Here is a 13775-nt window from a genome sequence, read left to right on the forward strand (position 1 = left end):
TCAGCAATTCCTAGTTAACTGAAATTAACCTGAAGTTTGAAATTTACCTAAATCCCACAACCGATGCTTATTTGTAATTAATCTACCTTTTTGAGTTGTCCTCTCTCCTCAGGAACCAACGGAGCAATTGTAGAGCAGGTTATGAAGGAGGTGGGTGCTCATGTATAGTCTATGCGGAGAAAAAGAATGCATTTTCATCACCAAGGAGAATAAAAACTGAGAAGCAGAGAGGCCTGACACGAAATGATGAAACTTTTCCCGAGAATGCCTCCAAATGGAAAGCGTAGAATAATGATAAAAAGCTCGGGGCTTCCCTGGTGGTGCAGTGGTTGAGAGTCCGCCTGCCGATGCAGGGGACACGGGTTTGTGCCCCAGTCCGGGAGGATCCCACATGCCGCGGAGCAACTGGGCCCCTGAGCCATGGCTGCTGAGCCTGTGTGTCTGGAGCCTGTGCTCCGCAACGGGAGAGGCCGCAACAGTGAGAGGCCCGTGTACCGCAAAAAAAAAAAAAAAAAAAAAAAAAAATATATATATATATATATATATATATATATATATCAGGGAAAGAATTGATTAATACAAATACAAAGTCTCCTAAAGTTCACTATAATAGAATTTGGCCTATAAGGAAATAAACTAGGGTGAAGGAGGAGGGATGAGAATGTATTGGTTAAAAAAGAAGATAGAAAAGTATGGGTTTTTTTCTGAATAACAAGATTATCTACATAAAAATGACTCACATCGGGCTTCCCTGGTGGCGCGGTGGTTGAGGGTCTACCTGCCGATGCAGAGGACACGGGTTTGTGCCCCGGTCCGGGAGGATCCCACATGCCGCGGAGCACCTGGGCCCCTGAGCCATGGCCGCTGAGCCTGCGCGTCTGGAGCCTGTGCTCCGCGACGGGCGGGGCCCCAACAGTGAGAGGCCCGCGTACCGCAAAAAAAAAAAAAAAAAAAAAGCTCAGCCCAGTGCTAAATGGCCTCCGTTTATTTTTTTACAATGTTGTGTTAATTTCTGCTGTACAGCAAGGTGATTCAGTTATACACATATATACATTCTTTCTCATATTCTTTTCCATTATGGTTTATCTCAGGAGCTTGAATACAGTTCCCTGTGCTCTACAGTAGGACCTTGCTGTTTATCCATCCTCTATATAATAGTTTGCATCTGCTAATCCCAACTCCAAATCCATCCCTCCCCCACCTCCCCTCCCCCTTGGCAACCACAAGTCTGTTCTCTATGTCTGTGAGTCTGTTTGTGTTTCATAGACAAGTTCCTTTGTGTCATATTTTAGATTCCACATATAAACGATATCATATGGTATTTGTCTTTCTCTGTCTGACTTACTTCACTCAGCATGATAATCTCTAGGTCCATACATGTTGCTGCAAATTAAATGGCCTCAGTTTAAAGCTCAGCTCTAATACTTACTAGCTGTGTGTGCTTACACAAGATACTCAACCTCCCTGGGCCTCAGTGACCTCTTTTCTTTTTTTTTTTGGCTGCACCGCATGGCTTGTGGGATCTTAGTTTCCCAAGCAGGGTCAAACCCAGGCCCTCTGCAGTGGTAGCACAGAGTCCTAACCCCTGGACCGCCAGGGAAGTCCCCTCATTTCTTAAATAGGGATAATAATCATGCACACTCCATAGGGTTGCTCTTAAGATTAAATTATTCAATACTCATAAAGAATTTAGAACCACCTTCGAAACAAAGTAAGGGCTTTGTTAAAAAGAAAAATATTTGTTAAAGGAAAAATATTAAGGAGCAACCCATATTTCAGGATGGGGATTTTCCTCAGTGTTTCCAATGGTGGAAAACAGTTAAGCTATTTGAAATTTGCCAGAGGAATTGACATTTTCTCTGAGACCACAGATCCTTGGTACCTTGGTGCCCTGAAAGGCTCTATAGCTTAGTGGATTAAACTAAATTTAGAAGCACATAAAACCTGAATTTGAATACCTGCTCGATGATTTATTAGCTTTAAAATCCAGCCTCAGTTTCTTCCTGTATAACAGAGGTCAATAAATTATAGACCATATGCCAAATCTGGCCCACCAGCTGTTTGTATAAGTAAAGTTTTATTGACAGACAGCCGCACCATTTGTTTTTGTATTCTCCGTGGCTGATTTTGTTGTACCAGGGCAGAGCTGCATAGTTCTGACAAAGACTGTTCCACAAAGCCGGAAATATTTACTATCTGGCCTTTTAGGGAACATATTTGCCAACTCTGATCTATCACACGAGAATATAATAACCTGATTTGGTTTCGGGGGAATGAAATAATAGAAAGCCAGAACCCTACCCAGTTAGGCTCAATAAAGAGTAACTTCTGTCGTTACACAGAGACTAAACCTTACACATTTTGTTAGTTTTGTTTGCTTGTTTCTCGGTCTTTTCTATCTAGGCCATTCTGTCCAAAAACAAAACATGAGCTTGACTTCCTCTTACTTGGATTAAAGTAATCTGCCACCCCACACCTGTTTTGGTGATTTCTATGGCTCTATTTATCCAAACTATCAAGGTTTATGCCCTCTTGTTTGGGAACCTTTGCTTTCTATCTCAGGGATGCTACAGTAACCATACAGGGAGCCCAAAGATTCTTGCACTGATTTGTTTTCAATTTTTAATTTTTTATTTAGAAATAATAAAATAAGACATAATATATAAAAATATGTACAATCCATGGTTTGTGCAGTACATTAGGAAGACTTTAGATACAAAAAGACAGCAAACGGGAAAATAATAACTCTCACGATTGTCAAAGGCCGGGATTGTTCAATTCACCACAGCCCAGAGCTGAAACCCAACATAACTAGAAAAGAGATTCTACTTGGGAGTGAGTGACTATGCAACACTTTTTTTTTTTTTTTTTTTACCTTAACATTATTGGACACAGAGTGAAAAAACACTCACTCTGTTTCTCAGAACAAGCTTTTTACCTTTACTGAGCGGCTTATCATCAAATATGAACCAACATTTGTTTCTTGTAAGAGTGACATGATTTAGGGGACAGAACTCACTGAATAAACATCAAGGTTTGAGGTGGGAGTTGACAGGGAAGAAAGGGAGTGAAGGGAAGAAATAATGCATTGATAGAACTGAAAAAAAAAAGATAAAACAAACTTTCACCAGGAAATTTGGAAATGGTTTCAGAGTTATGGGTGACATCCTTAAAATGTCTGATTCAAGTATACTCTTAGAGGGATAGAAAACTATTCCTTTCTCAATAATCAAAATAGAATTCACTTTGTCTATCTTTTCTTTAAAAATAGGATAACCAGGAATCTAGTCCTCCTCCCAAAAATATAATGCCCATCCAGATATGGGCAAAAATTCTTTAAAAGGGAATAATTACTAAGTAAATTCAATAGGGGTTTGCTTGTCACAGAGAAGCCAACACAGATCCCGGAACAGACCCCAGATATTCACAGTGAGTCTCTTCAACCTGCGTTCTAATGACACGTGTGCACTAATTAAGGAAACCCAGTCAATGACAAATGTTTTGAAGGTAAAATGCAGCAAAAGAAAAAAAAAAAAACCCAAAACCAAAAACCGTTGTGCATTGCCTGTGTCTTGGCTCTTGACAAAAAAAAAAAAAAAAAAAAAAAAAAAAAAAAAAAATTGCCATTTAAAGCTTGTAACTGTGAAAATACTAATAACTAGAAAAAGCTTTCAAATCAACAGTCCATGCTGAAATAAATAACAGAAGAACATAGCAATACGAACCTTATAAGGCTGGTAAATATTTGCTAAAACCATGCTAACCGGTAGCATATAGGTACTAGCTCTCAGAAATTGCTGCACTGAAATTATACTTTCTATGGCAATTTTTTTCCCTTTACAGACTTCTATTTACATTTGGCTTTAAATATGAAAATATCTGATAAACTTTATAAAATGTACACTTTAAAAACATAGCTTCTGCAAAATTTTCTTGAAAAAAAAAAACAAACCTGTGCACCAGAAATTTTAGATTTTTTTTTCTCTTTTTCAGAAAGAAGTTGCAAGAGTTCCCTCCCTCATTCTTGCCCCCTACCCACCCCCTTTCAAATATCTCAAGTCTTTTTAAGTGGCAGAGCTGTGTGATGGGAAGGTGCCTTTTCTGTGGTCACCCCCATTCTCCACTGAATCTTCATTTAATTTACAGACCACTGAATACTCTTTGGTTTGATTATTTTCCTTTGCAAAAATATCGAAATAGCAGCAGCTGAAACCGTCAACATCCTCTGTCAATGGCCGAACATTTGCCATTTACAGAAGAATGTAAATTCTGTATCCACGCACTCCCTCCAACTCTCTAAACAACTTCCCTAATCTGCCTTTAAGTTTGGACTTAAAATAACATCCACTTGCTTGATATCTCTAACTTGGTTTCAGTGAAAATAATTCCACAGTGTTCAAACCCATCGACTCTGAAGGCTAAGAACAGCAGAGACTGTCCGATTATTGCAGGCACCGCATTCAGATATGGCTGTTCAAGAACCAGAGACCATCACAGACAACAGTTTACAAAATACAGGATTCTAGAACAAGCTGTTTTTTAATGGCATACAGGGATATAATACCATAAGAGAGTTGATTTTGAGACGCCAATTAAAAAGAAAAGTCAGCAACCCCAGAATTCACAAATAAGGAACTTTAAACCAAAAGAGAGTTCCATTATGTTGAGCTAGAGCGGAAAACAAAACAAAACAAAATGTTTCTAGCAAGTCAGGCAGCCAGGCAGGAGAGGCTTCTGGAAAACAATGTGCCCTAAGCAGCCTGCTCTAGGGCTCCACGGGCAAAAGGGATCAGCTCGGATTCAATCATGAGTGTGCATCCATCAAGGGGAAAGGACCCTTTTAGATCATTATCTCCTTTACTTGTGAGTCTGTTAGAATTTTTATGGCTCTTGTTGACCCTAAATTACTGAGACATTTTCATTCCTACTCTGTACCATTAGAGAAAAAAAAAAAAAAAAAAAAAGCAATATTCCCCTCCCTCCTGAATACTTGAGCTGATGAGCTACGTCAAAATGGCTCTTCTGCATCTTCCCACCTTCCCACTTCGGCATTCACAGCCCCCTCGGATGCTGTAGGACTCAGTCCAGACAGCCTGATCGTAAGAGCCAGCCTAGAGGCCAGGCATGGCATCTTTTGGAAGATGAAGTCAAGCTGGAGATGTACCAGCTGTCAGGGCAAGGAATTCAGCCACAGGGGTATAAACCTATTGATCTTTCAAGTTGGATGGCTCAGCGTCAAGGATGCCAACTCATTTCAACCTAGGTCTTGTCTTCTGGAATACATTTTGGAATGTGCAAAGAATGGAAAAACCCAGAAAAAAATCTAAGGGCACATCACCATCTCTCAACGTCGTATGCGTTCACCTGGCTAGCACCACCTCGAAGGAAAGATGTTTATACCATGTGCGTGTGAATTTTTCTTCCCCTGTCTTCTTCCTCCTATAACGTGAAAGTTACATGAAGGATCAGAAATGTAAAGCACGGCACTTACTTGACTGTGTGTGTGATGTTCTGTTTTCTGAATAAGGTGCAAAACGAGAGGGCAGTTCAAGGTCTTGCTGAGGTTCAAAGTTATTGTCTCGATTTCAAGGCAGCCGTGGGGCTTTCTCTCCTTTTTAGTATAAGCTCCACTGTGCAAAAATGTGCATTATCTTTGGTATTTATTTTAGGTAGTCTAACTTAAAATTTGAGATCACCCATTAACATCATGGAGAAAAAAAAATAATAATAACAACAACCCGGAGGCTACCATTTGGCTAGTGTTACATAATGCCCTTATGTAACTGGAAAGAGCTTGACAGAGAGAGACAGAGAGAGACAGAGAGAGAGAAATCAATTCTAGCAAACAAATTACTGGCCTCAAAAAATCAGGCTCTCGTTTTGGCAACTAATAGCCAAATACTCGCCACTTTGAAGCGCATATCATGAGCTCTCAAGAAAGTTCAACACTGACTTTTTAAATTACACACAAGAAAAACTACACTGCAACAGTACAACGTGTGTTCGTGTAGTTAGCAGCTTTTCAAAAGTTAAGGCAGAGTCTTGCCTTGAAAACATTTAAAAATGTGATGCCATTTAAAAACATTCTTGTTCCCTAAAGAGAAGCATTCTGGAGACGTCAAATACCCAACCAACCAAGGCTTGCCTGCAAGTTCAAGTTTGGTATGAAAACACAAGACAAGACATAAACACCCCATAACTTATTCTACAACGTGTTATGTGCCATCGGGTCACGGGGGGCAGGCATTTTTAGTGCTTTAGGTTCATCTCTGAGCCTACAGTCTTTCTTTGAAAGCATCGTGCTAGCCTCAGTCCCTCGTGGTCACTTGTCTCAAACCACCTCTTCACCAGTACCGTCGTCTGCGTAACTGCTTTGGGCCTTGGACCAACAGACTGTATTTCAAAGTAACTATTCCCAAGGAGGAATTAGTCATATCTCCGACTCTCGCCGTAAGGGCCTGGGTTCTAGGGGTACACTTGCCTGGTTGTGAAGGTCTATGTCAGGGGGCGTGTCCGTACTCGTGCTCTCTGGGACCCCATTTTCACTGTCTTCTTCCTCTTTGCTTGTGAGGGCAACCTCGTTTTCATAGCAAAAGGAATTAGCATTGGAGAGGATGTATTTCTTCTCTGCTAAGTCCCTGGCACTACAAAGGGGAGTGTTGGGTACTTCATAAGTCTTGTGGAATCTCGAATAGTCCACTTTGTAGTAGTGTTTCTCCTCGAAGAGGACGGGCTCGTAGCGGTGGCCCCAGAGGATTTCGTTGGCCAGGTATGAGCTCCGGCACTGCGTGGTCATGGCCGTGGCTTCCACCATGCCTTCGAGGATCACTACGATTTCAAAGTCCGCGTTATCGATGTCCTGTTTGCTCAAATCGTATAACGGGCTGTCCTCGTCTATCTCGTGGACGATGGTGATGGGGGACACCAGAAATATGCGGTCAATGCCGCTGTCAAAGCCGACATTGATGTCTATTTGATCCAGGGGGATGTACTCCCCTTCGGAAGTAATCCTGGATTTGAGGAGCTGCGCTCGCACGTGAGCTTCCACCAGGTGGCTTTTCCGAAGGTTGCCCACCCGCCACATCAGACAGAGCTTGCCATCCCTCATGGCGATCACAGCATTGTGGCTGAAGACCAGGGTCTCATTTCTCTTCTTGGGCTTGGCCATCTTGGCCATGACCGCGCCAATGATAAAGGCGTCGATGATGCAGCCCACGATGGACTGGAAGACCACCATGAAAACAGCCACGGGGCACTCGTCCGTGACGCAGCGGAAGCCGTAGCCTATGGTGGTCTGCGTCTCGATGGAGAAGAGGAAAGCGGCCGTGAAGCTGTTGACCTCGGACACGCACGCTTTGCTCTCCTTGGATGCGTCCAGGTCCCCGTGGAGCAGCGCTATCAACCAAAACACGCAGCCGAAGAACAGCCAGGAGAGAACGAAAGCCAGGCAGAAGATAACCAGCATCCACCGCCAGCGGATGTCCACACACGTGGTGAAGATGTCCGCCAGGTACCGCTGGCCCTTCTCGCCCACGTTGATGAACTGCACGTTGCAGTGGCCGTCCTTCTTCACAAAGCGGCTCCGGCACTGCTGTCGAGTGTGGACTTTACTCTTCCCGTTCCCAAAGCCATTGGCCACCGCCAGGGTGGCCAGCTTCATGCCGTCCTCCTCCGAAGAGACGATGCTGTAGCGGTTGGTGCGTACGCTGCCCATCACTTCTGCTGTGGACGCCAGCGCTTCTGCTTTGGAAAACAGTCTGAGTTTTTGCAAAACCCTTTGGAGAAACAGGTTTGAATGTTCAGTGAAGACCCACACACACAGAAAAGAAGGAGAGATGGGGGTCTCCAAGAGCCTTGAGGTTCTTTCTACCAAGGTCTCTCTCCTGGCGTGCAGAGTCACCTTAGTAACTCAGCTGACATCCAGAGAACAGGTCCTACTGAAAAAAAGAGAGAGAGAGAGAGAGAGTGTTCGTTACAAAAGAAGTCATGGAAAAATGAAGTCTACTCCCTAAGGCAACATTTCCTAGCCAGACACAGGGTCAGATATAGATAAATGTCCTCTACGTTGAATTACTGGGTTTTTCGTTTCCTTGTAGCCCCAGAGAAATAGACAGAAAAGAAAATATTTTCTTATATTATTTAGAAGCATGAAGTCATTAAACACAGAAGAGTTAGTTGTTTGTGACAGTCTTTCAACTGAAATCTCAGGTCTCCCTTCCCCTATTTTTTGCCAGTGATCTACTTTACAGAGCTACCTCTCTCCTCTTATTCTCTTCCTTTGCCTTCACGACTTGCTGGGGTCCCAGGTGATTAGGCAGAAGAAAGACTTTCTAACTCCAAGGTTTGTCATGAAGCTTTAAGAACACGGACATGTCGGGAGAGCATTTCGCATGAACGCAGAATGTTAATATTAATTGAACAGAAGGTGCATGTTGAGAGAATCTGAGAGCCCTTGATGACAAGTTGAAATCCAAAAGCACCGACTATTTTGTTTAAAAGATAAAACTGAGCAGACAGCCCTTCTAATCATCTGAAAGGGATCCCACTTTCTGGAGACTGGGCTTATTCCATCACTTCACACACTGAAAGCAGCCACTAGGCAGAATTGCCTGATAACATCTCTGTTAGAGCAAGTGATTCTGACTTGAAGACACAGGTTTACTCTGGGGGATACAAAGATCCTGTTGCCTAGCAATGAGAGACCTGAAAGTCTCTGGTGATGGGATTGTCATGTGTGATGACAGGCTAGAAAGTAAGCACCTTTGTGCCCAAGGACCAGGTCTTTAGCGGATTGACATGAGGCTGGAACTCATTGCGTGGAAGTCCAAGTCTATGTTTTCCCAAACAGAGATGACTTTGTGGTAGTAAATCACAAGGGTCCCTCAGCTGACTCTTCACTTCCAGTGCTGCTGCTTGCTCTCTGTTCCTATGGAGAATGCACTCACCTTTACTTAATGAGAACAAATAGTAGTTTTCAGTTTTCTCCACTTGCTTCATCTCTCCCCACCCCAGCCCAGGTAAAAACCACCCATTGATTTTGACTTTCCAATTTTGCTCCAAAGAAACTAGTTTTTCCTGGACTCATGAAAGCCTAGGAGAAAGTCTAGGGTGTTTTGTTACCCAAATACAAATTTTAAAAATGAATATAGCACAGATCTGAGAAAGAAAAGTGATGCTCAACTTTTCAAACCACCAAATCTCTCTCCTGTATTAAAGGGGGACAATGAACAACAGATGGACAGGATCAGAAATCTGTCGAAGCCTTGATGACGAAGACTCCACTTTTTCTTTCTCCCCTCAAGCCACATTCAGATTAAGCACTTAACAGAACCATGTTCAGCCAAGCCAACTGCAAACAAAGAAAGCAAATCATTGATCTGTTTCGGGCACCCCCTTAAAGACAGGCAAGGTGCATTGTCTTTGAAAATGTCTTGTTACAGTCTTTTCACTTCTCCCTTTTTATCCAAGTTATTATGCAAGAATGTGCCCCAACACATTTTTCCTGAGATTAGTCATCTGTGAAAATTGCAATGTGTGTTACATTTTGGCAGCTTTTGACACCTAAATGATGCCTGATTTGAAAGTGCCTTTGAATTACTTTATAAAAAGAAGTTGCTGTGCCTTCCCAGCCTTCCACCTGCTTCAATGTTTTGTCTGCTTCCCCATGAAGTTTGTACTTGGACAAAAGAAACAAGACTCCTATTCCTCAGGGTTCTAGATCCTGGACACGGAAAGAAATTTTTTAAACAGTGATTTCAGCTCACTTGGCTCATATGAAATTGCCAAGCATTTCTACACAAAAACAGAGATAACAACATGACACCGAATGCAGGTGCATTTTCCAAAAAGGGGGGCAAGGGAGGTCTCATTTAAATAGTGCTTGAATCCTTGAGCTCTGTGTGACTTCAGAATCTTATAAGCTGACACCAAAAAATTCCCTTTTCATGATTCAAAACAATCCTTCCATCTGAGTTACCATTAGGGACCATGAGTAGACAGTCTCAAATTTCTTCTGACTTATTTCTGCACTCTTTCCAGATTAAAGCATAACAACCATATGAAATCTAAAGACTGAATTACGACTTTCCAAAAATCTTGACCCCAGGACATTAGCTTGAATTCCACAAAACACACACTACCAGCTTCCTACGAATAGCTTTCCGCATTTAGAATCTTGAAAAGAGCCTGTATCGAGCAACTATTATTGTCTTATTTCCATTGCTAATGACAGAATTTGTTCCATATGTGGAGCATCATTTAGAAATTCTACCATTTCTGCCTGGAAAGGGGGAAAAAAGGATTTTTTTTGGCAAAATGGAAACTTTTGTCACTTCCAGCAGGTATGCTCCAAAACAGATTTATGTGTGTATATGTGCGCACACACATGATGTGTATTCAGACTCTGGTGGGGCTGATGACGTAGCAAAAATCTAGAACCTGCCAACGTGTGAGAGGGTAACTGTCTTAATATTCCACTCTGAAGAATGTCTTTCCTATTAACCTGCCCGCATGCCTGAGTGGCTGCAAGCAAGCAGAAAACCTCGTTGCCTGCGCTTCTCACACTGAAAATCACCGATTCATGAGCATCTGGGAAAGTACTTTAATTAGGAATAGGGCTTTCGTGTAACTTCATTTTCGGCCTCTATTCTTGATACGTTTTTAAGAAACATTTGATTAAGAATAGATGAAAACAGCACGCGATTGGAGTCCTCGATGGGCACGACTCAGGAGAATTGATACTTGGTTTGATGAACAATGTGTAAATTCCCCCGTTTTCAGCTAAAATATTTAAGGGCCTGATATAAATTTAATAGACACAGATAATCATTTTTACCCAGGGTATAACCAATGAGGTAGAAAGTATCCCTGGGAAATTGAGAGGCTACATGTGGTGCTCTTCATGTTAAGACTATTTATAGGCCGAGCCAAAATGAAGCATAAGCAATGGAAAAAAATAGTTCAGGGCTTCAATCTCAAGGTAGATGTTAAAGGAGAGAGAGCTGTGGATCCATATACACGGTCGAGGAGATAGCACGGTGTAAATGAATGCATCCAAATCATTTTTACCGTAAAGGAAATATTCCCAATATGGAGTATAAAAGAACAGAAACATGTAACCATGAAGAATAAATGAGAATAAGTGGGGGTCGTGGCGTGGGGCAAATAAGAAAGTTTCTAAGGAAGGATAGGAAATAAAGATGGTAAAAGAAAGTGCCCTGGGATGAAAGAGAGGTCGGCTGAGTATCTAGAGCAGCTATTCCCCTGCTGACGCCATATAGACCGGCCTGAGTGTGCTCTGGGCACACTGTTGCTATTAGAGCTCAAGGCTAGCAAAGCAACCTCTCAGAGGCTCAGTAAACTGAAGGGAGGGGGAGGGGCAGTAGGGGAGGCGGGATACCCCCTCGTCTACGTGAGCCCTATAACTTTTACACCCAACAATGCAGGTAGCCTCACTCAACATGTGCACATGCTGAAAAACATACCTCTTTGGCCACCAAAAAATATACACTAACAAGAAAAAAGCTTGAAACAGTCCGGCTGCTCAGGTGAAGACATGGTCAGTCTCCCATGCTACTCAAAAGTCATACAAGGACTCTACGGCTAACCAGGGATTCTACAACCATAAAGTCTGAAGGAAGTAGAAATAGCGTGTGTGTGTGTGTGTGTGTGTGTGTGTGTGTGTGTGTGTGTGTGTGTGTTTTAACGCCACATTCACAAGAGCTCGGAACAAATATTCCTATGGAGAGCAATAATATAAAAGAAAGTGCCAGCAAAGGGGGAGGAGGAGGGGCTGAAAGTAAAGTGACATGACCTTGACCCCAACTCTCACCCCTCCCACCATCCTTAAAGTAACATCTCTTACTCCTGAGCCTGGGGATTTTTCCGGATAATGGCAAATATAAATAAAACACTTGGGGCAGGGTTGGAAGTGAGCAGGAAAAAGCTAGCAAGTGTACAGGTAACATACAGCAGACACAGAACAGCCGTTAGTGAGAGGAAATCTGACAGCCTACCGATTATTAACGTGAAAAGAAAACAAGTGGTACAAAGCAACATGCACTCCTCGCATACCCAAAACACGTTTTCAGATAATGCCTTGTTCCCTAAAAGGCAAATTCTGAGTTTATGAAAACTCCCAGGATTCACAGGTATTCCAGTTACCATCCTACTGATAGGATTACCCAGACACAGACGATAAACTGCCCGTTTCCTATCTTGATTTTTTTTTCCAACTGTCATGATGACTCTATGTTATGATGCAATCTTCTGCAGAATCAAGTCGTTTTGACCACTGTGCTTCCCTGAAACCACACTGTCTTCCAGTTTTGGTGTTAATATTATTATTGCAAAGAATAACAAGTTGCTCAGGGGAGACTGACATAGGATGTGAAAGTTTTGCGGTCTTCCGGCTGAAATCCAACGCGAGCTCCCGCTCTCTTCCCCAGCAAAGCAACTTTGAGACGCTCGCTGGGTTTGGTACTCGAAGCTACACTTGAAGCAAAATGACAAAGGGGCGGGGGTGGGGGGGAAGACGCCAAGGATCCAGACCAGCGCTGCGTCCCCAGGTTTGCCAAAGTCTGAGACCAGTACTCTAGACGCACCCGCTCCCCCCCTTTTTTCCCCTTAGAGCGAGATCGAACAGAGGCTCCCTCGCCCTTGTCTCCAAACTCAGTATCTCGCTACAGCTGGTGCACTGGAAGTTATGAGCACAAACAGATGCTGCAGAGAAATCTGTTTCTATTGCTCAACTGTTCCAAGCATGTCTCAGTATTTTTAGCTCTGGGGGTGTTCTGGTGCGCGCACAAACTCTATAGGCATGGTCTGGGACTCCGGAGCGTGGGTGAGCGCTAAGGCAGAGTGACAGCTGGGCACCTCTGGGGCGGCGGGGCAGGGGAGGGTCGGAGACGGCAGCCCGAGTCCACTCCCCGGGACGCACAGGCAACGAGAGGAAAGGAGGGAAGAAAACACACAGCAGCCCTTACCTGTTGCCGGCGCAGGAGCATGGGGGCATGGCGTGGAAGTGGGGGGTTACAGAGGCATGTAAGATCCAGGAGTTTGTACAAGCGAGCGAGCCAGGGCGAACCAGCATTCCCAAGACCCAGCTTGCCGGCGCCGGGCGGGCTGCGCGCTGGCCGGGGCTCCAGGGCGCTCTGAGCTTTCCTGGGCTCTTTTGAGGCGTCGCGAGCCACCGGCCCGCCTGGCCCCGCCCCCGGCCGCTCCGGCCAATCGCAGCGCGCCTGGCCCCGGGGACCGCGCGGGGAGGGAGGATGCTGCGCCTGCGGCCGCGGGGCTGCCGCCGGGGAGAACCTGCTGCCGCTTCCTTCCCGTCCGCCCCCCCCCGCGCCGCGCCCCGGCCGCCGGTCCGGCCGCGCAAGCGAGGGGGAAGCTGTGCCCCGGCCCGGCCGGCAGCAGGTGGGAAGCTCCGCGGCCGGGCTCTTGCGGCTGCCTGATGGCAGCCTGGCTCTTGGGCAAAGCTTCCGACCCCTTCGCCAGCCCTACACTTGCCCTCTTCTGTCGTCCGTGGCGGCGGGGCGGGGCGTGCGCCCCCAGAGGCTCGCGAGGTGCCAGGGTCCGGCAGAAGCGGTGGCAGCCGGGGAGGCTTGCATTTCAGCATTTCAGCCTTTCAGCCGGGGCGAGTCTTCCTCTCCCTTCACTCCCCTCCCACCCCCTGAATCCGCCCGCCCCCGCCCCCCCCACCCCAGGACCAGCGGTGAGCTGAAGAGCCGCGAATTAAACGGGGAAAGGGACCGCGACCGGCTCGCAGAACCCAGCGG

At 44.8% G+C, this 13775-nt stretch overlaps 1 protein-coding gene across 1 annotated transcript; it reads right to left on the reverse strand.

The window, feature by feature from the left end:
• Window positions 1-3666: 3666 nt before the first annotated feature.
• KCNJ2 (potassium inwardly rectifying channel subfamily J member 2) lies at window positions 3667-13134 on the reverse strand. Its single transcript, XM_060082334.1, has 2 exons — window positions 12984-13134; window positions 3667-7937 (listed from the first exon to the last, which is right to left on the reverse strand). Exon 2 carries the CDS (start codon window positions 7712-7714, stop codon window positions 6431-6433), a length of 1284 nt encoding a protein of 427 aa, XP_059938317.1. The 5' UTR covers window positions 7715-7937; window positions 12984-13134; the 3' UTR covers window positions 3667-6430.
• Window positions 13135-13775: the final 641 nt, after the last annotated feature.

Source organism: Mesoplodon densirostris, chromosome 18, assembly GCF_025265405.1.
Source record: "Mesoplodon densirostris isolate mMesDen1 chromosome 18, mMesDen1 primary haplotype, whole genome shotgun sequence".
NCBI classification, from domain to species: domain Eukaryota; kingdom Metazoa; phylum Chordata; class Mammalia; order Artiodactyla; family Ziphiidae; genus Mesoplodon; species Mesoplodon densirostris.